The 21,317-nt window shown below is 39.1% G+C and overlaps 2 protein-coding genes across 2 annotated transcripts; both read right to left on the bottom strand.

Moving 5' to 3' along the window:
• Window positions 1-324: 324 nt before the first annotated feature.
• LOC117622723 (zinc finger protein 1) lies at window positions 325-1,553 on the bottom strand. The gene has a single exon (XM_034353488.1). It carries the CDS (start codon window positions 1,393-1,395, stop codon window positions 565-567), a length of 831 nt encoding a protein of 276 aa, XP_034209379.1. The 5' UTR covers window positions 1,396-1,553; the 3' UTR covers window positions 325-564.
• Window positions 1,554-7,791: 6,238 nt separating this feature from the next.
• Window positions 7,792-11,819, bottom strand: LOC117623068 (Golgi SNAP receptor complex member 1-1). Its single transcript, XM_034353919.1, has 5 exons — window positions 11,540-11,819; window positions 10,063-10,302; window positions 9,171-9,338; window positions 8,805-8,918; window positions 7,792-8,413 (listed from the first exon to the last, which is right to left on the bottom strand). The coding sequence occupies exons 1-5, from the start codon at window positions 11,576-11,578 to the stop codon at window positions 8,300-8,302; spliced, it is 675 nt and encodes a 224-aa protein (XP_034209810.1). The 5' UTR covers window positions 11,579-11,819; the 3' UTR covers window positions 7,792-8,299.
• Between the last annotated feature and the right edge of the window lie 9,498 nt (window positions 11,820-21,317).

A 21,317-nucleotide genomic window follows, 5' to 3' on the forward strand; every position in this document is an offset into this window, starting at 1 on the left:
GATCTTCTTTTTTCGTATATTATTCTAGTTTAGAATATAAATTGTAGATTTATTTAGACTTATTTAAAGTGGATGGTTATCAGTACAATTTATTCTAACGCATATTGGACATAATCACTGCAGAATGAGTTTGATTTCGTACCGGCTAAAAGTATTGGGAAATTGCCTCCCCAATTAAAAGAAGAATGGCTGTCTTCATTTAATTAATTAGAGTATTAATTTCCAAATTAAGTGCATCAGCATTTGCAGAATGAAAAAATGCTACTTCCCCAACTTTCTTTTAGCAAGATTAATCATTGAATTATTGGTATATCACATGCCGCTTCAACTTCCAACACCTAACCTACAGCATTTGGCAACGTCCAAGCCAAGAATTTCAAAACAACTTCCCAAACAACTATAGCCAAAATGAATGTACAAAAGTTACAACGCATACATGAAATTCCAGAGGGAGAGAGAGAGAGAGAGAGAGAGAGAGAGAGAGAGAGAGAGAGCCTATAGATCAGTTAAATTTGAAACTGAAAAGAAAAAAAGAAGAAGAAAGAAAAGTAATTGGGAAAGTGCTTAGAGCTTGAGGGACAAGTCAAGCTTCTGCAATTCATCTTGCTTAGTCTTGAAATGGCCAACACTGCTATTCCACCACAACCCTCCAATTCCTTCGGTCACCGGAGAAAACTTCCGAACACTAGTACTATTCACAAACCTTCCAACGCCACCGCTCGACGACGATGACGACGATCCAACTCCCCCCTGCACATGAAAAACATTGTTCTGCGGTACAACAAGCCGCCCAATTGCAGGTTGTTGATCAAGAGACTTTCTCAGGCATCCATTACTATTACTATTATGCCCTTCATAAAGACTAGTATTTGTGGAACCGAAGGTGTTTGATAATTGGTAACAAGGCTTGTGAATTGTAGAATGCACTTGAACACCAAGTGACCTGTTGAAAGAGCCATGCAGAGGGAGAGAGGCCATGCTAGAGAATCTGTGTGAGAGTAAACTTGGAAGCCTAACAACGGCATCTGCTGAGGCTGCAGTACAATTACTCTTGTGCCCTTTCTTGGCTAGTGTTCTCTCTCTCTTATGAGCATTTTGGTGCCCTCCAAGTGCTTGTGAGCTGTAAAATTTCCTCTGGCAATAATTGCAGGAGAAAACCCTTGGCTCAGCAGCATCATGAGCAGTTGTACCTTTAGGACTAGAAGTCTCTGGTGAAGAGTTTCCTGATGCGTTTGAATCAAAGCAGTTGATGAGATTGAGTTCTGGATTCGACCCGTGATCGCGTTCCTTGTTGGAGAGGCTTAGATCCAATAAAATATCAGTGTTTGGAGCTTGTGGTGGGTGTTCTTGATGATAATCATGTGCTTGTTGCATTTGTGGCTTTTGGGTTTCCATAATTGAGACTTTGTTCTGGCTTGGTGAGAGTATTTTGGAGCCTCTGAGACTGGGATGATGCTTGAAATTTTCAGGAGTGAGATATTGGTTCAGATGTTTGAGGCTTCATGTAGTAGTTTTGGACTAAAGAATGTGAGAATTTTCTCCCTCTGGGGTGATGGGTCTATGTAAAAAAGGCATTTCCAAATTACAGAATGATACAATTTATAAGGAAAAAATCTGATGTGTAAGGTAAGGAATTGCAATTCCTAAATTACAAACGTACAGACCATAAAGTAAAAGTGTTGACTATCCAAAACAAGGTAACAAAATAAAACTTATTGCTTATGAATCTTTACATATCTTTCAATAGTCTATTATTATATACGCAAGAAGAATACTATGTTTTTTATATATATAAAAGTAATAAATGTTTGTGTTCCTATATGTAGAAGGATACACCACTGTTTTACAGTTAAAAGGTCTTAATATATATAGCAAGACTTCAGAAAGAAGACTACTTGGAGGAGAGCGAGAGAGAGAGAGAGAGAGAGAGAGAGAGAGAGAGAGAGAGTGGATTCTATAAAGCATTTTTGATTGAAACCCATGAGGAACATCCATGTACCCCCCCAATTGGATGTTTTTTATACTTTTGTTTGTCTAATTCTCACTCTTGTCTCCTTAACATTTCTTTTTCTAGACATACTATACACTCGTGGGTATAACCTATGATAGACTAGAGATCCAACATAAAGGATTTTTTCTTTTTCTTTTTTGGTCTGAGTTTTAGAAAAGTTTTGGTTTTTTTTATAAAAAAAATACAAACCAATTTGGAGGATTTAGTAGATGCATGTTGAAGAATGTAAATACTCGAGCTAATTAGTTGGAACATTTCTTGGTACATAATCCCATTTAGTTGTTGGAAGCAAACCACACATCTAAGTTCCAATCTGGATTACTTGGAAAAATTTTCTTGACAATCCTATTCATATCTAGGATTTTATTTGAAAAGCAAACCAAACATCTAATTTCCAAACCACAAACCTTTTTTTTATATTTTTAATACAAGCGATAGTCTAAATTACAAGGGAGATAGAGTTTCTCACACACACGCTATCAAAATGTCATGGGGGTTCAAACATGATAGCATTGTTATGCAAGCTTAGTCAAGATCATTTTTTACTCAACTAGACCTCGTTAGTCCAAACCACACACCTTTAACAAACTTTAGATGTATTAGTTTGAGCCAACCCTATTTCAGCATTCCTAGCTTTTGAGTCTTATATGCTTTTGAGCCTACCTTTTTTAAAACATACATGCACAAATTATTGAATTACAATGCGGAGTTAACCCTATAAACAATTCAAAGCAAAATTATCCTCGTAAACAATCCTCATTTCTTAAAAAAGAAAGGTCCTGTATTTGTAAGTATGTGCATAATTAAAAAGGTACAAATTGTTTATTGATTTTGACATGTAGTTGAATTCTCCACTAGAAATGTTAGGTATGCTTCCAAATTAACTTGGAAAGTTAAGGCCAATGGCTTTTCTTTTTCTTTTTTCTTTTTTCTGAAATATTGTCCTAAGAATCTGTTGCCACCCAGGATACTAGCAGCAATGCCTTAGGAATGCCAATGGTATAGTTCATGTAGCCACTTTTGCTCCCCTTCTTCTTCTTTTTATTTTTATTTTTGTAATATTTAAATCTTTCCCATTGCCTTAGGAAAGAATTAATTCTTTGACATTTGACATACAAGTGATAACCATCTTTAAAAACCACATATATCTCTTTCACTTTCATTCCCAAAATGGGTTTTTCTTCTCTATTCGGACTCGCTAAAATAGGAAAGTGAAAAGAATAGTGTAACTCGATTAGGTCCTCGGCATGGTCAGAAACAATAAATAAAATTCAGTGAAAAATAATATTGAAAAGTTCTCTCTTGAGAAAGTTTTGAAAAAAAAAATATCAACTAGTCTTTGGTCTAGTTGTATTTGTCTTTAGTTGATTGGAGGAGGTCTCAAGTTCGACTCACATGGATGACGAGGACAATATATATTTGTGATCAGTTCAATACCTAGTTATGACTGTGTTGGCCCGTTACATAGGTTTATTGGCCCATTATAATTGAAGTATCGAAAAACTGACAAAACTGACCATATATATCCCCTTTCCTTTCATTCTCAAAATGAGTTTTTTTCTCTCTATCCCCACTTGATTATAAAAAAATTATAAATAAAAAAAAGTAAAAAGAAAAGGGTAACTCGATTTGGTAAACGACATGGTCAAAACAGGAAATAAACAGTGAAAAATAAATTTGAAAACCTCTCACTTGCACGATCTAAAATATCAATAATAGCAACGAAATATCGCGGATATTATCATTTTTTTTAGGAAGATATTTTGGAACCTATCCATGCAATTATCGTATAATATCGATAATTTTTGTGTTCGTTTTTGTTCCTTGTACTGTAAACACCATGGCACACCTTGTTGCACGTTTTAGTCTATGCTTGGAGGAGCTTTGTTTTTGGTTGGGTGATGGGCCTCCTTGGCTTCTAGATGGTGTTAGGGAGTCAATAGCATGGGTGGCACTCTTCCCTACCTCGGGGTTTTATCCCATGTGGTTTTCTCCTGGAAGGTTTTAACGAGGCTACCGTTAACATGCTCGATTTTACCATGTAATGTTCCTTTTGGGTTGAATGAAATACCTTTTCCTCTTTAAAAAAAAAGTATCGATAATTTCAACCACAATATCAAGGAAATTTCGGATCTAAGAATTTCGCTCTCTCTTCAACATCATATGGACAAAATATAGGGATATTATTGATAGGAAAAAGAAGAAAAACCCACAGCTGCGCGCACACATAAAGGGATTCAATGCCTTTTGGGATGGAATTGAGCCGCTCATGGAAGAATCTGAGACCCAATCTTCAATTGATTTTGCTTATGGGCAACATCAACCGATCTCGTATCCATATAGGTGACATGTTAACGATTACTTGTAAAACTATTTTGGGGATATATCATTTGACGACTACTCTTCATAGTACGCGTACTCTGCACATAGAGATGATGAAGACAATGAAAATTTTGAATCTCATAGGAACTCTATGTGGTATTAAGTCACTCATGTATCTTACGATGTAATGTATAAAGTGTAAAATATTGTAGTAAATCATTATAAATAAATTATTATATGGTGTGTTTAATCTTCTTTCATTAGTCACTACACATTTTCTACACTCACAATGTTTGTCAACTTGCTATATAATCATCTTAGATCAGTCAAACCCATCATGCAATGCATTTCCTTCCAATTTTTTGTGACAAAACAATAGATAATTGACTAAATAAACATCCTCCAAAGTTTCAATCAAAATTTCCAAGTTTTTTCTTACAATTCCCATGGTTTTTGTTCAACTTTTACTGATATCGATATTTTCCAGATGTTTCCATGTTTTTGGACCACCGATATTTCTAAAACCCCTGAAAATTTTTGTTTTCACACAAAATTTTGAGTTTTTTTTTTTTTTGGGGGATGCATGTGATTAGTTTTTCTTGGACTTTGTGTTTATTAATTACTTTGATTAATGGTGTTGAGTTGACATAAGCGACTGACCAAGTTGAATCTACCACTAATATTCCGCCACATGGATCTGACTCTACACGTGGCCATGCCAACCGAGACAGACCCTTGCTGACCGACCACTCAATCTGGACAGGCATCGAACCATACACCTTGGGTGGCCGCTTGGCATACACGCCTATGCCAACGACCACCCACCTCATGATGTAAACGGTGTAGCTAGGGATCGGCCCACATGCTCGGAATGAACTAAGGCTGAATCATTATGAACTCGGGACGACTCACACTTGACCACCACCATGAGGGACACCTCGACTCGAAGACTTAGTCACGAAGGGATGAGTGTGTCCACATGTCAAACCACCATTGGGCCACTTCAAGGATGAGACTCTCCTTTAATGGAAGAAGTATCACCTCCTTGATGTGTCACTCCAGTCGCCTCCCCGTCACGTGTCAGCTACTCAATGGACCTCACCCATGACAAGACGGAGATCAGAGCATCTTAGAGCATCGTTGACTCAGGAAGTTGAGCAAGCAACTCATGATTTCCACATGTCGACACGACACATGATTGGACCTCAACTCGGACACGACTACTGTGAGACCTCCACTTGTTCAGCCTAGTAGGCTGCTCCTCCCCGAGCCACTAAGAACACCTCTGCCGCTCTAGAAAAACTTATATGAAACAGGGATAACATTATTTTTTTTATCCCCGGCCAATCACATTATGCCAAGTGAAAAAGTTATCACGTGTGGCATAATGTGATTGGACAGGGATAGCCAAATAATATAATGCTATCCCCGTTGCACAAAAGTTTTTCTCCTCCACTCCCTAGTAAGATCTTATGTAATGAAAAAAGGACATGATTTCTCCTATTTCACTTAGATTTTCTACCTTGTTTCAAGTCCTCATAGCTTTTAAAAGCTCTTGTGTTATCCCTAGAACATCAATGGAAGTTTTTGTTCAAACTCCATCCAATTCTTGCACTTGCACTGTCTTAACATTATCTTGGTCTTTGATCACCGGTACCTTACAACAAATGTGTTAAGTTTTCACATGTAAGATGTATAAAAAAAAGATTTGTAGTTGAGTGACAGTAATTGTTACAAAAGAAAAAGCTCTATTTGTTGATAAAACTGTATGAAACTTCTAACAAATGTATGCTCCAACCATTTTTAACATTCTGTGATAATGTACCACCATCTTCCATTACTACTTAATAGGAAATTTTAATGCTAAAGAGCAGTTTTGCTGCTTCTGTTCGAGGTGATTTTGCTCTTGTGACTCGGCTAAAAACAATTTTGACTGCCTTTGCTAACCCCCATTAGAGGGCTGCATCAATAAACCTAAACCAAGAAAGAGCAAATGAGACGTTGCCACGTATTAGCCAGGAAGAGATGGGGACTGGGACAAGTGGCCGACATGTAGATGATGAAGAAACAGAAGCTGATATGAAGAGCTCATATTTTTTGCTCTCTGTGTAATCTCCCATATTCATTAACAGAGTAAGACTTTTTACATGCATTATTATCAGTGATGTATAGCATTCATCACTCATCACATTCCTAAGGTGTGATTTTGACACTTACTCATGAAACACAACATGGTTTTGATGGTTTTGGAGAAAATGATGTGATTGGCTATCAGTGGATATGTCTTTAAGATTGTTTGTTTGCTTTGCCTACTCTTGAGATAACTTGATTGGATGAGTCAATGTTGCATCTGTCAAAACAAATTCCAAACTTTTGAATTCAAACATATTGCAATTCAATTTAATTCTCGTTTTTAACGAGTAAGATAATATTGTCATGTCATTTGTCTTATCATTTTATTTAAAATTTTATTTTTAACGAATAAGATAATATTGTCATATCATCTGTCACATCATTTGGCATTTTGAAGTGTGTGAGTGCCTTTAGTATTACTGTAGCTCAATTCCCTTTCGTTGGGGTTTGCTTGCTCTTCGCTTGTACAGGGTTTGCTTGCTTTGTCCCATGGAAATGGACCCAAATCTTTTCATAGATTTCTTTGTCAAGTGTTGTGTAGAGATGAGTGTTTGAATGTAGTTTGAAGAAAAAGTAATGAACTTTTCTATGGTACTATATATCAACCTAACCCACATGGAATTATTAAATTACTCAAACATGAAACTCTGAATCTTCACCCCACTTCAAAAAGTCTAACGTAAATCATAACCTATTTTTCCTATCCATGATCTAGTGGAGTAATGGACCCACTAACTTTTTTTTTTTTTTGGGTCTTTTTTTGTTTTTGTTTTTTTGCATTGAAAGTAATCGAACCATTAACTTATTATCATAATACACCCTAATTTTAAATCCATTCCTATTCTTAACTCTTCCTTCCAAGTGTAAAGGACTATTATGATGGAAAACTTCCGGAAATTTCCTCTTTTACATTCGTGAAACAGAAAAGTTAAAAATCAAACTCTAATCGTGAATGTGAAGATCTACGCTCTATCATCAGAGTTATATTTTGTCTCTTAAAAAGAAGCCAGCACCATCATCACCATCACCATCACCATCACCGCAAACATTCTTTGACCTATGCAAATGGAGGTGGCACTCGAGCGGAAAATGTGGCATGATTGTTCATGTAAGCATCTCTATAACTTCTGGAGGACGACAGCTAAAATAGTTTATAGAAAAATTCAAAAACAAACATTTCACTTATAAGTGTACATTTATTTAACCAAGTAACTCTGAAATTTAACTAGCGACGGCGACGGTTAGAGAAAACAAATAATAGACAAGTGATTTGTGATAAGTGATTAAAAGAGAACATTGATGAGGAACGAACATATTGGGAACAATGGCATCAACCTTCTTCCTCTTACTAATTCAGTTCTAACCATAATCATGGAATGTCTTTGTAAAGTGAAGGAAAACATATCTAACAAGGTTTCTCATTCTGTGTGGTGCTGGCTTCCTTCACAAAAGTTCATACAACTATGCTTCCATCTCTTTCGACTGGGCGCGCCCCGCCACGGACTGTGATATTATTCAAGACAAAAAAAAAAACACAAACTATTTCTGGAAAAGAAAATTATGTATTAATACATCCAATCACTTACATATTACGCCAGTGCCATGCTGTAACCCTGCTGAAAATTCGAAACTAAAATTGACACTCAAACCCAATAAAGGAACATGCAAGAGCCTGGAATGCCTGCATCCATTGAAATTGTTTTTTCGTACTCTTATGAAACAAATCACTTACAGTAATACTGGTTTGCTCGAGAAAATTAAAAGAAAAAATCATAGCTGTTTCTCTTTCTCACTTACACATGAACAACACAAATGCCTGTTCCTCTCGTATCCTCACTTTGTCAACCAGTAGATAAATATTAAAAATGTGCATACGGAAGCGACAAGAGAAAGAATGATGGTATCCATGGACTTTTTACGCTTTATAGCAGCGAGGATGTGATTTACCTGCGCCATCAAGTCATGGAACATCAATAAATAGAACTACAGCGATTGTAAGATGACAGATTTACACGTTAAAAGAGTTAAATTAGAGTCCTCTTTTTTGTGCATTACCCTTTAAATAAACATTTTTATATACCAGAGTTTGGTACAAGGCACTTTCTTAGCCTTCATGCATACACTAACAGGATTCATTAAATTTAGCTTTGGTTTCAAATCATTCAGTAAACTTTGTAGTGGTGACTTACTTTTCTGCAATTAAGCCATTGCATGCATCTTATAACTCTTATTCATAGTTCAAATATAAAACTAAAACAATTGATTTCCTTTGATAACTGACCCTGTGTGACACTGACACTGACACCGGAATACCACAAAACAATTACTAGTTTCGTACCGATGGAAGGCGGCTGCCAATGTTGCTGAGCTTTGAATTAATACCACCAAAAGTTGAACGTTGAAGAACAAGCGTACCGAGTGTTGCTTGAGCTTGAGAGATTACAGTATCCATCTGCAGCAGAATAGACTTGGGAACTCAATATAAAGCACAATTTTAGTGCTAATCAAGCAGCACATCTGACTATCATCATCTAAGAGAAGTGCCTCCATGAACAGTACATTTTGCTTTCACTTCCTAGGCTCAAATATTTATTCACGCAAACCAGAGTTGCAGTAGAAAAGTTTCCTTTCTTTTCCGTTAAAGCCTAATGAAATATACCTTTTTTTTGTTTTTTTTTTTAAAACTGCTTTTTATTAAGCGTACCTGTCCTGTATTTCGACTAACAGCAGCATGCTCTTTAAGGAGAGCATTTTCTGCAGAGCCAACTCCATCTTCCAAATCTACTCTTGTTCGATCAAACTCCCTAAAATCCTCAAGGAGTGAAGCATGCTCTTGCTTAGCTCTAAAGCTGGAGCGGAGACGATAGAACTCCTGCACTTCAATCATGTCTAACAAAAAGTTAGAGTCTGCTAGGCTTAATCTAAGGAATATGGTTTTATAGCAAAAGGGTGCACAAATGATTCAAGTACTATACAAAATTTTGAATTGAAGGTGTTTGTTGCTTTTCCAGCATATAGCATGAGGCTAATCATAAGGTATCTAGTTGAAAACATAATTGTAACATTAAATCTGTAACTTAAAGTAGAGCTCAGAATGAGGCTTTGTTCAGAAAAATTGACCATCCATATTTAAACTTTCAAGCTCTCGAATTCACATTGAACTCAGAACAAAAAGATGAAAGTTTCTCATCTCTTTTCCTTTAATTTCATATTTCTAAAACAGAAGGGAAATGGTAAATGGAAATAATATGGCCACACCAAATCAGGGCCTAGAGGTTCTTCATCCTAAAAATGCCGCACAGAAGGCAGCCATAAAGCTGAAATATTAACAACTTGCAGTTAAAAGAAAAATGAAGAAGAAGGATTTAGATAATGATCTGTAACACAGATCCCTTCTTAAAAACATAGGGTCTTGACTTCAAATAGAACTATGAGGAGGCATGAGAGCTCATAACTGCATCCATCCATGCCTGTTTGCCTATGAAGCAACATAAAACACCTTTGAGACACCTTAACACGATAAGGGTCACAAAATTAAATACTGCCATCTAATGTTCACCTATCAGCATTATTAAGTGGCCAGATTGGCAGAATACCTGAGTGAGATCTTGAAAAATTTCTTGATGTCTAGTCAAGGTATGTGAAACCATTTCTGATCCTCCTGATGATACCCATGCTTGCATTTGCGAATTTACTTGTTGCAGTTTCTTTAATAGTCTATCTATCCCAGATTCAAGATCATTCTCTGCAGTGTCAAATTTTGCAGTACCCTTTGCAGAGACAAACTTACGATAAGAATGCATCAGCTCATCCAACTGAGCTTCAATTTTCCTTGCCTGAAATTACATATAGATAAAAATTCATATTAAGAAAACAAAATTGCCAGCTATCCAGAGTTAGTATGAAGGGAAATGTGCATGAAATAGGCAACAAATGAAAACAATTAGCATAGCAAATGCACGATCATGCACTTTACAGTAAAAATGAAATTTTTCCTGCAATTTAGGTTGAGCCCATGCGATTATGTTCTATGAGGTGTAAACAATTACCATTGAACAAATAACTAATGCCACTCCGTACAAGAGGAAAAAAAAAAAAAAAACAACTAAAACTCTTGGACTTGGACTAGCCATTTTTTTGAGGAAAGGGTCCAATACCATTGCAGTATGGCTATACAGCTGTTAATATGACCAAGCAAGTCATGCTGCCTTGTAAGAAAGATTTGGAACAATAGAATCTGGCACTAGTAGAGTCTTTTAATTGAATCTTAGGAAGGACATGCAGATTGATTCACACATTACCTAATAATGTCTTAAGGTTAAAACCCACAACGAAATTAGAAAATCTTATAGTTTAGCATCATAAAGACCCTATGCCTCAAGTCCTTTTTGCACCACATTTCAAGTAGAGGGTGGTAAAACTCCTTTTTGCACTACATTTCACTTGAAATAGAAGTCTTTAAGAGTCAAAATTTTTATAACGAAGGCTATGTTGAAACTTTTCACTACGATTTCTTTTAGTTTCATTATTGTCCACCAAATAGAACTAGTAACTGCGGGGAATTGAGCGTGACTCAACTACAACTCTTTAACCTTCCATATTCTTTTCCATACGATCAATTTTCTCTTACTAGCAATTATCATTCGAATCAAAGCTAAAATTTACCCTACATTTGTAGAATAGAAAGAATTTCTCAATTTAATGCATCAAACTACAAACCGCATGAAACAAATCCAGTAACTGACCATAAGAAAACTCAGAGAAAAACACAAGCTGATCTCATGCACCAACCGCCGACAACTTGAACAAAAACAAAAACAAAACAAAAAACCAGTAACTCAAACAGCACCGGCTGCAGAATTCAACTGATATCAAATTCTGCCAGGCAATTTCTCAAAAACCAAACAGAATTCAGGATTACGTGGTTTACAAAATAATCAAGTTTCCAGAGAAGTCCAGATTTTCATCTCAATTCCCGCACTTTCTCATCAATCAAACAGAATTCAGAAGAAATCCTACAGAAATCGTCAATTTTGTTCGCTAATTTTTCAACGACGAAGAGAAAAACAGTACCTGTTTGCGAAGCGCGTCCCATGAGCTTGGCACTTCCATTTTCCACCCACACGAAAACAGAGGTCGATCTTCCAAAATTTCGCTTCTTGTTTATGCCTCTGTAATCGCAGTCAGTTTGTGCCTTCACGAACCTTCTCCTTCTTCTTCGTCGTCTTCTTCGTTTTGTTTCAGAGATGGAATATTGAGAAGGTAGGGAATTGCGGTTTGTTTGGAGACGCAGACAGGCGGTCTGCTCTCAACGGCAGTTTGGCGTGCTTATTAAGACTTAACAGGCTTTGGGAATAAACGAGATTCATAATATTATCCGATCCAAATGTGCTTCTCCCTGTTGTACCTTTCATACTAAATTGTCCTTCCCAATGGTGAGTCCCCGTAGCAAAAGACCAAATGGTATGCGTGTCCCAATCCAAGATCAGAATTACAAGGAAAAAAAATAGTAATAATAAAACCTAATGACACAAGACAGTTTGGGGTCATTTTCAATATCGGATTCTGAAGTTTCAATTTTATCAATTTACACTCCAATATTTTCAAATCTGCCCAATTTAATCATTCCGTTAAGTAGACTGTAAGGTCAAATGTTAACTGCTGACGTGGCTACTGTGAGACCCACCTCTTAGAACATCTCAAGGGTATTTTCAAGTTGGAAATAGGAAAAAAAAAAATTCCTTTATCAATTTGCCTTTAACCCCACAGTCATCCTTTCTCTTCCCTTCCCATCCACCCCAACCCAGCCCCACTACACCAATGCTCCCACCCTCACAAGCCACCACCCATCCCTAGCCGCAACCCACACCTGCACCCGCTACCTAACCCCGAAGATCACATACCCGACCCACTTCTCTCTCTCTCTCTCTCTCTCTCTCTCTCTCTCTCGTAGTAGTAGTAGTAGTAGTAGTAGTAGTAGTGGCTCACAGAGTAGGACATTGTGTAATAACCCAAAACAAAATATCAAAGAAATAACAAAAATATTTAAAAAGTAAGATTAATATCTTCTAGCAAAAAGACAAGTTTGCCCTCATATATTTTAATAGGGAAAAATTTGACTTTTTGATTGAGAAAGAATTTGGGAATTTCGCTTGCACCGTTGCGTAGAGCACGGCGAAACGAGTTCGTAGACACGGAGTAGACCCGAATCGGACTTGTAACGAAGAAAATACGATCAAAATACCGAGAAGGGCAAAACGGTAATTTGGGGAAAAGTCATATTTTTATCCCTTTCCCTCTCTCTCTCCTCAGCTTTCTCTCTCTCCTCTCTCTCTCTCTCTCTCTCTCTCCCTCTCTCCCGTCGCACCCCAGCCGTGCGACTCTTCATCTTCTCGACGTCGGCCCGGCCACCACAGGCCGAGCTGATCTCCGCCGTAGGTACCGTCGACTCCGCCTCCCTCTCGCCGTCACGACCTGACCGTCCTCCACCCTTGGGCCGCCCGGATCTGGTCGGAAAGTCATGATTTCCGACGGATGTTCATCCGAGTTCCACCCGATCTTCCAGCTCGATTTTCTCCTTCGTTTCTCCACCAAATCAATCTAGTAAGGTATGGTTTCTCAGCTATTTTTCGTGTTCTAGCTGACGGATGTATGGGTTTTGATCGGTTTTAGCTCTAAAGCGATCAATTTTCGACTTGAATTCTGGCCAAAACTTCGGCTGCCGAGATCTACTGTTTCTGGTCACTTTTTGGGGTGTGTCCAAGAACAAAAGTGACTCCAAATGGGGTGTTTTACCTAGGATAGGAGTTTGGAGTCTTGGTTCAGAGATTTTTCGGCCACCCGAAATCGCTTAGGACACCCAAATCTGCCCGCGCTTGCTGGGGTGCGTGGGCGAGGGTGGTGAAGTGACTCTGGACAGTTTTGAGATCCTCGTGTCGTCACGAGCGCGTAGGATTTTGCGGATCTCTATTCGGAGTCCGTTTGGGCCCGAACGAATTTTTCATATCGCGCGATCCTTGGGTGCAGTATTGTCAGATCGCTGGATCGCACTGAATTTTGGATATGTCGGTCCACATGATTTCAGGATTGTGTAGGATTCGACGGATTGCGAATCGGAGTCCCGGATACTCCGAAATCGCGAACCCTGGGGCTAGGGTTTGGATTTTAAGCGATAACGCGATTTTGGCTAATCCGACCGTCCGTTTCGGACCAAACTCGCAGAACATGGTTCCCTCTCTATGAGGAACCTTCAGAGAAGCCCAGATTGGCCATCGGAGACCGTGGACCCACGGGGTCCCGGATTGGCCGGTCTGGTGGTTTATCGCTTAGCGGAGCGTCGGATCTTCCAAAACTGATCTAAGTGTCTGAAAGGGCTAACGTGGGCATAGGAGTAACTGAAACGAGTGCACGTATTTCTAGGAGCCGGGGGCAGGGTGTTTAATTTAAATTCTTTTTATTCAGCAGTTTATTGATTTATTATTCATGGATAATCAGGCACCAGAGGTCCAGTCGACCCGCAGCAGGAACCTTCGAAGGGTCCAACTAGCTCGGACCATCAGTGAGTGGACTTTCTTTCATAAACGATTTTATTTGCATGAGTTATATAAATGATTTATATAAATGAGATTACTTAAGTGATTTTTATAATGATTTTATACAAATAAGCTTTTATAAATCAATTTATATGGGTTAATGTCATTATTTGATCTTGAAGAAGTTTTATGAACTATTCATTTCGAACGTGATTTGTGCTGTACAATGCTTTGATTTACGTGTTGTTTAGTTACTGAAGCTCATTAATATATAAAAAGCAGAGTTTGAGAACTCTATCAGAGGAGATAGCAGCAAAATTTCAGTTTCACAAAAAGGCAGTGAGTTATTAGATTTTTCTAAAAATAGTTTATTTTAGAACCACCATGTACCCACCCTTTATTTGGTGATTACCCAGAGTTGGACCGATGTCTACGGACATCCAGTCCGATTTCAGTTTACGTCAGTGCACTTGACTTTGCCTCACGAGTTACGGGGACGCTCGGACCGTGAGTGCCAGGATTTGCGGCTCGGCAGACTTGGTGTCCCGAGACCTGCCAGGATTGCGGCTCGGCTGACTTTGTGTCCCCGAGACCTGCCAGGATTGCGGATCAGGCTGACTACGGTCCCCTGCATTCTGCCTGAGCGACTCGAGCTGACTTGGTGTCATCGAGGACCTGCCGGCGGATCAGGCTGACCATAGTCCCCTGTATCCTGCCAGTTTGCGGCTCGGATAGACTGCGTGTCATCCGAGACCTGCCAGGGGAATTGACGGACTTACAGGGGTACTTCTAGGTGGTACTTTTCAAGGAATTTCAGTGTTTTATGAAATTATTGTTTTCAGAAAATTTTATATCAGTTTTCTTAATATTCGTGCCGTTTTATATCTGTATATATATACATATACGTATACCTATTGATTTACATGCTTTATATATTTGATTACAGATGAGCTTTAGATTTACTTACATATTTATTTTGACTACGGGGGTTAGTATTTTTATAAACTAGTTTGAGAACATTCTTTTTGTCCACTCACATTTTCGACTTGTTTTTCGCTCCCAGGCCGTAGAAGTACGCGGGATCCACCACCGGGCCATTCATAGCTTCCGCGTCACCACGTAAGGTAGAGTTTTGTAGAAAATCCTTGAAACCCTGAAAACTTTAGAAAATGCTCTGATATCTAGTTGAAACTGAAAAACTGGAGTTGAGATCTGTTATTTGAGATATTCTGGCAATTGGTGTGGATTTATTTGATTGTTTAACAGGTGGAAAATTTTTGGGTTTGGTCAAAATACAGGGGAGACTCTGCCAAATTTTCGGCAGAAGTTTAAGGGAAAATATAAAAAGAATTTGAAACGAGAAGGGTAAAAAGGTCTTTTGTGCCCGACATTCGCCAGGTGTCGAACACGCACAGGACTTGGCTCGAATTCCAAAGCGAAAATTGGGTCGGGTCCTGTCACATTGGATCTGGTCGTAGTGGCGTGCGAAAGTCTGGGTGGGTTTTCTGCAGAGATATGGCGAGTTGGGCTCGGAGTAGTGGTGGTGGTGTTGTGGAGAAGATCTGGGTTGGATTATGGGTAGGGCTGGCAATGGGTTGTATCGTGTCATGATTATATACGTGTTAAGAATGTTAAACCCAAACCCAACCCGTTTAATAAACGTGTCATTTTCGAGTTGGCCCGTTTATTTCCCATGCGGGTTTTGGGTTGACCCATTAAGTGGTAGCAAATAATAAATAAATAAAGAAATCTAAAATTTGATAAATTAATCAAATAATTGCATTTTTTATTTTTTATATAAAATAATTATTGCATTTTGCCTCTCTCTCTATATATAAAGATTGAGAATGAGAAATAAAATAAAAAAAGCAAAATTTTTTTTTTAAAAAAATAAAGAAAATGAAGTAAAAACAAAGAAATGGGTTGGTGGGTTACCTAGCTATTTTAGAAGATTGGCGGGTTGACCCGTTTAATAAACGGGTTAAACAGGTGTCAGGTTGGCAGATTACATAGATATTTTATCGGGTTGGCAGGTTATATAGGTATTTTAGCGAGTTGGCGGGTTGACCTATTTAATAAACGGGTTAAATAGATGTTTTAGTAGGTTGGCGAGTTGACCCAAAACCCACCCGTTTATAAAAGGATCATTGGCGTGTTGACCCGAAAATGACCCATTTTTTTATTGTGCGGGTTCGTGTTGTGTTTTTTCCGTGCGGATTTCGAGTCGTGTAACGGCTCGTATCGAAAATTGACACTCCTAGTTACGAGTACATATGTGGGTTGTTGGTACAGGTGTGGGATGCTAGTAAGGATGGGTGGTGGCTTGGGGCTGGGGTAAGTGGGTATGAAGGTGGGTAGGTGTGGGTGCGGTGGCTGGGGAGAGTGGGGGCTAAGTTTAGGTTTTTTTTTCCCCCTTTATATTTTATGTTATTTTATCATGCTGTTTAATTGATTTGTAATTTTTTTTAAGTATTTAAGGGTACGTTGGTGTGGGTTTATAAAGGATTTTTTTTTCTCCCTATTTTCACCCCAAATACCCTTGAGATGTTGTAAAGGGACCGATCAGTTAGTTGAGTGGTGGTCCCACAGTGGCCACATCAGCCGTTAACGGTTGACCTCACAATCAACTTAACGGAATGATTAAATTGGATAAGTTTGAAAAACATTGGGGTTAAATAGATAAAATTAAAATTTCAAGGCCCATATTAAGAATGACCCCAAACCTTAAGGGGGTTTTTGGTCGTTAGCCCAAAAAAAAACTCTACAACAAAGTAAAATAAAAACATGCAATATATGTTGCTAATGTTTTGTTGTGAATCAATGCTAGAAAAAAAAAAACATAACAGCAAGAATAGTTTGACTAATAAGAGAGTTTCTAGGAACCTTCGTATAACTTGTGGGAACATGATTTTTGGCAACCAATCAAACACGCAACATAACATAAACCCTAGAGAAACTCTCTCTCTCTCTCTCTCTCTCTCTCTCTCTCTCTCTCTCTCTCTCTCTCTCAGCCACTTTCTCCCTCTCCCTTTCTCACGGCTCCAACCGCCCCTCCATCTCTCTTCCCGAAGAGAAAAATCTATCCTTTTAATTATTTATGCATCTCCCCGACACCATTTAATTGACTTAGGCGTCGGAGGTCTTTTGGCCAACACCCTCTGGGTGTGCTCTATTGATCGAATCTATTTCGTAGAGATCGTGGAAGAAGAGGTTTGAGTATGAAGAGGATCATCTACGAAGATTCTCCCGTCATATTATTTTCACAAACAAATTGATGTTTTCATTGAGAGATTTGTGATATACTCAAAGCATTGCTCTTGAATCCAAACCTAAGGAAATCCATTTCTTTCCATTCATCATTCAAAGCTTTCCAAAGAACCATGGCCAGAAGTATACGCACAAGGAGCAAGGCCACCGCGACAACCTAATNCCGCTAAAGGTCCGAGCCACCACTGTGGGGCGGGGTCGAGCCAACCACCACGCTTCACCGCCGAGACCGCTGCTCCTCCTCACAGCACCATGGCTGATAGCACTGTCCTGGCGCACGCCACCCCTCCTCCTTACTGTAATGACCCAAACCTAAATTCATATTTAATTAGTAATTTATTAAGAGAAAAAGACAATTTTGCCCTTGAAATAATTTAGTAAAGAAAAGTTGACTTTTTGATCGAAAAGGAATTTGACAATTCCACATACACCGTTGCGTAGAGCACGACGAAATGAGTTCGTAGAACACGAAGTGGACTCGAATCGGAGCTTTAACGAAGAAAATGCGGTTAAAATATCACAAGGGGCAAAATGGTAATTAGGAAAAAATCAGAATTTTAAAAACCCTCATTCTCTCTCTTCCCTCAGTTCTCTCTCTCTCTCTCTCTCTCTCTCTCTCTCTCTCTCCCTCCCTTCGACAGTCTCTCCAATTGACGTCACCTTCCTCAGTGAACCACCGCCACCGGCCACCCCAAGCCTTAAGACCGGAGCCAAAACGACCAGCGTAATGCCACCACCACACCCCACCCAGCCCGCTACCAGCCGCCGCCGTTCACCCGTCGGAAACTGCAAAATCGAGCCGGTTTTGCACAGTTTTGCAACCGCTCGTTCTCCCTCAATTCTTCTCCAAATTTGTCAAGTAAGGTATGGATTTCTACATATTTTCCATGCTCTAGCACATGGTTGGGTAGGTTTGCATCGATTTTGACCGTAACTAGCTCAATTTTCAAATTGGAATTCGGTCGATTTTCGGCCTCCGTGTTCGGCCACTTCCGGTCAGTTTTTGGGGTAGGTCCAAGAACAAAAGTGGCTCCAAATATGGTGTTATACCTAGGGTAGGAGTTTGGAGCCGTGGTTTTGAGATTTTTCGGCGATGCGTAAGCGCTTGGGACACCCAGCGCTGCCGGCATTTGCGGCGGCGCGTGGGCGAGGGTAGTACAGTGGCACTGTGTCTTGCTGAGATCCTTAGGCTGTCACGAGTGCGTAAGAATTCGCGGATCTCAATTCGGATACTGTTTGAGCCTCGAACGGATTTTACATATTGTGCGATTTCCGGGTTCAATACTGTTGAGCCTTTGGATCGTAATCTTTTTCAGATATGTTACTCGAGATAATTTCAGAATCTTGTTGGATTCGACGGATCGTGAATCGGAGTCCTGGATACTCCAAAATCGCGAACCCTAAGGCTAGGGTTTAGAAATTATGCGATTGCACGATCGTGATCAATTTGACCGTCCGATCGAGACCAATACCCTCTGGACATGTGTCCTAGACATATTGGAACTTCTAGCGGCTTCCGGATCATATTGGGAGGTCATGGACCCGCGAGGTCCCGGATTGACTTTTTGGGACTTTAACGCTTTTTGAGTCCCAAGATACTGCTAAACTGGAAGGAAAACTTTTATAGGCATAGGAATAACTTTAATTTGACGCACGTACCTCTAGGAGCCGGGGGTCAGGGTTTTTAAATTAATACTATATGTATTAATAGAATATTTTAGTCATTGACTCAGGCACCCGGGCACCAGTTGACCCGCAGGAGGGACCTTTAAGAGGTCCAGTGAGCTCGAACTACTAGTGAGTGGACTCTTTGTTTTTATAAATGAATTTAAGCAGTGCAGTTATAGTATTTGATCTTGAATAAGTTTTATTCAAAGCTGTTATATGCTTTTAAATATTTTATTTTGCATGATGCCGAGTAAAATCTCCTTTAAAGGATATAAGAAAAGAAATTCTAGTTAATTATCAGATAAATGGCAGTAGTATTTGAAAGTTTACAGAAATGTTATATGTTCCTAAATCACCTTGTACCCAGAGATTAAATGTTGTCTTCGGATTATATTTGTTGCCTTCGGATTATATTGGTTGCCTTCAGTTTAGTCAGCATGCTTGACAGTTGCCCCACGAGTTCTATGGTACCCGAACTCGTGTGGAGCGAGTAATGCGGATCAGGTTGACTACGGTCCCTTGAATCCTGCGAGTTGCGGCTCGGACTGACCTTGTGTCACTGAGACCTGCGAGTATGTGTCACCCATGGTGATGCAAGGAATTGACGGATATAAGGAATTGACGGAAATAAAGGGTACACCTTGGTGGTAGTTTTAAACTGTTTTCAATGCCTTAAGAAATCAATGTTGACCATGAGTATGCTTGGCTTATATATATATATGTATACTTATATGAGTGCATTGAATTCAGAAATAAAGAGAATAATTTAGTTTGTATAACTGTTTTTACAATGGGGTTAGTATGTTCATATGCTATTTGCTAAACTTTGTTTTGGGTCCACTCACCCTTTTTAATATTTTGCGTTCCCAGGCAGTAGACGTGCACAGGAATCCACCACCGGGCCGTTTTCCATCTTCCGCGCCTTTCTTTTGATATAGGATTTTTCTTTTGTAAAAGGATTGATTCCTTTGTAAATTCTTAGTAGTCGCTATGATGTTTTGCCCTAGACTTAGAATGTAACTGTTGGAATGTATATATATGTATGCTGGCAGTTGGTTGTATATATATGTATGCTGGCAGTTGGTTGTATATATATATATATATACTTGTTTTGGCAAGTGTAAATGATTTGGTATTGAGCCAGTTACAAGGGAAACTCTGCCGGTTTTTCGGTAGAAGTCAACCTTGTTATTTTATCGTGGTTTGTATAGAAGGGCAAATAGGTCATTTGTGCCCGACATTCGCCAGGTGTCGGACACGCACAGGGTCCGGCTCGGATTCCAAAGCAGAATTTGGATCGAGTCCTGTCACTTACGGCTCCATTGCCGAGATGACCAAAACAACTTAGTTAGTCAACTCCTCAAGCAAATTGACCTCGTATGTGACCATAGACTTTCATCTAGTGGTGAAGAGAAAAGAATGGATAAATGGACCAGTTGACGGTTCAAGACAAAGAGAATGAGATGAACGCACTGCTCAAAATGCATACATGTCATAAGGATTTGCGAGCCCCGACCAAAGTAGAATGAGTGTCCATTCGAGATTAAGTCCACAAAGAATGGGTGTCCGTTCGAGAGGTTGGTTGAGCAATCAGATTTTCATGTCGGCCTGGGCCCGCAAAGAAGTATTCATGCGAGACTAGGCCCCCAGGGAGATCAACCTCTCACCCCTCCTTATGGAGAGCGTGAAGAAGGACGTTCACCAGCTCACACCGAAAGAGCAAGCTCTCGGCTACTCGATGCAGAAAATCCTTCACAAGCTAAATTCACTAATACACCGCACCATCAGGGCAGCCAAGAAGAGCAGCTCCTTAGCCAACAATGGTTTTTTCAAGAAATAGACGACGGTTTTTATTTACCGTCGTTTCAAAATGTATAGGACGTCAGTTTTTTCAGGAAATAAACGTCTAGATTGAATTACCATGACGGTTTATATTTCTGAGTTAGACGTTTTATTTTAAAAGTTTTACAACTATCTTCATTTACTCACACACACACACACACATACTCTCTCTCTCTCTCTCTCTCTCTCTCTCTCTCTATTTCTCTGCAATTGGTTTTTACACTATTTCTAGTAAAAATATTTTGAAGTACAATATCTTTGTTCTTTGTTGGATTCTATGCGGGTATAAGAACATAATGGTTGGGAACCAAAATATGAGGAGCTGCCAACTGTGGGTGATGAGACTAAATCATTAAAAGAAGAAGCCCCAAAGTCTGAATTTCCTCTTCCTGCTGGACTTAAATATGCTTTTCCGGGAGAAGATGAGACGTATCTTGTGGTAATATCTTCTAAACTAGAGCTTATGCATGAAGGTGTGTTACTTAAAGTTTTGAAACATCGTAGGATGGACTTTATCTGATAGTAAAGTTATTAGTCCTTTG

The sequence above is a fragment of the Prunus dulcis genome, chromosome 3 (assembly GCF_902201215.1).
Source record: "Prunus dulcis chromosome 3, ALMONDv2, whole genome shotgun sequence".
NCBI lineage: Eukaryota > Viridiplantae > Streptophyta > Magnoliopsida > Rosales > Rosaceae > Prunus > Prunus dulcis.

Bases quoted from the DNA above. Each gene is read 5' to 3' on its own strand.
- LOC117622723 (XM_034353488.1), bottom strand. From the start codon at position 1,395: ATGGAAACCCAAAAGCCACAAATGCAACAAGCACATGATTATCATCAA.
- LOC117623068 (XM_034353919.1), bottom strand. From the start codon at position 11,578: ATGGAAGTGCCAAGCTCATGGGACGCGCTTCGCAAACAG. The intron at 9,339-10,062 runs GTATTCTGCCAA...ATTGAAGTGCAG, and splicing joins TTTTTCAAGATCTCACTCAG to GAGTTCTATCGTCTCCGCTC. The intron at 8,919-9,170 runs GTACGCTTAATA...ATTCTGCTGCAG, and splicing joins TTAGTCGAAATACAGGACAG to ATGGATACTGTAATCTCTCA.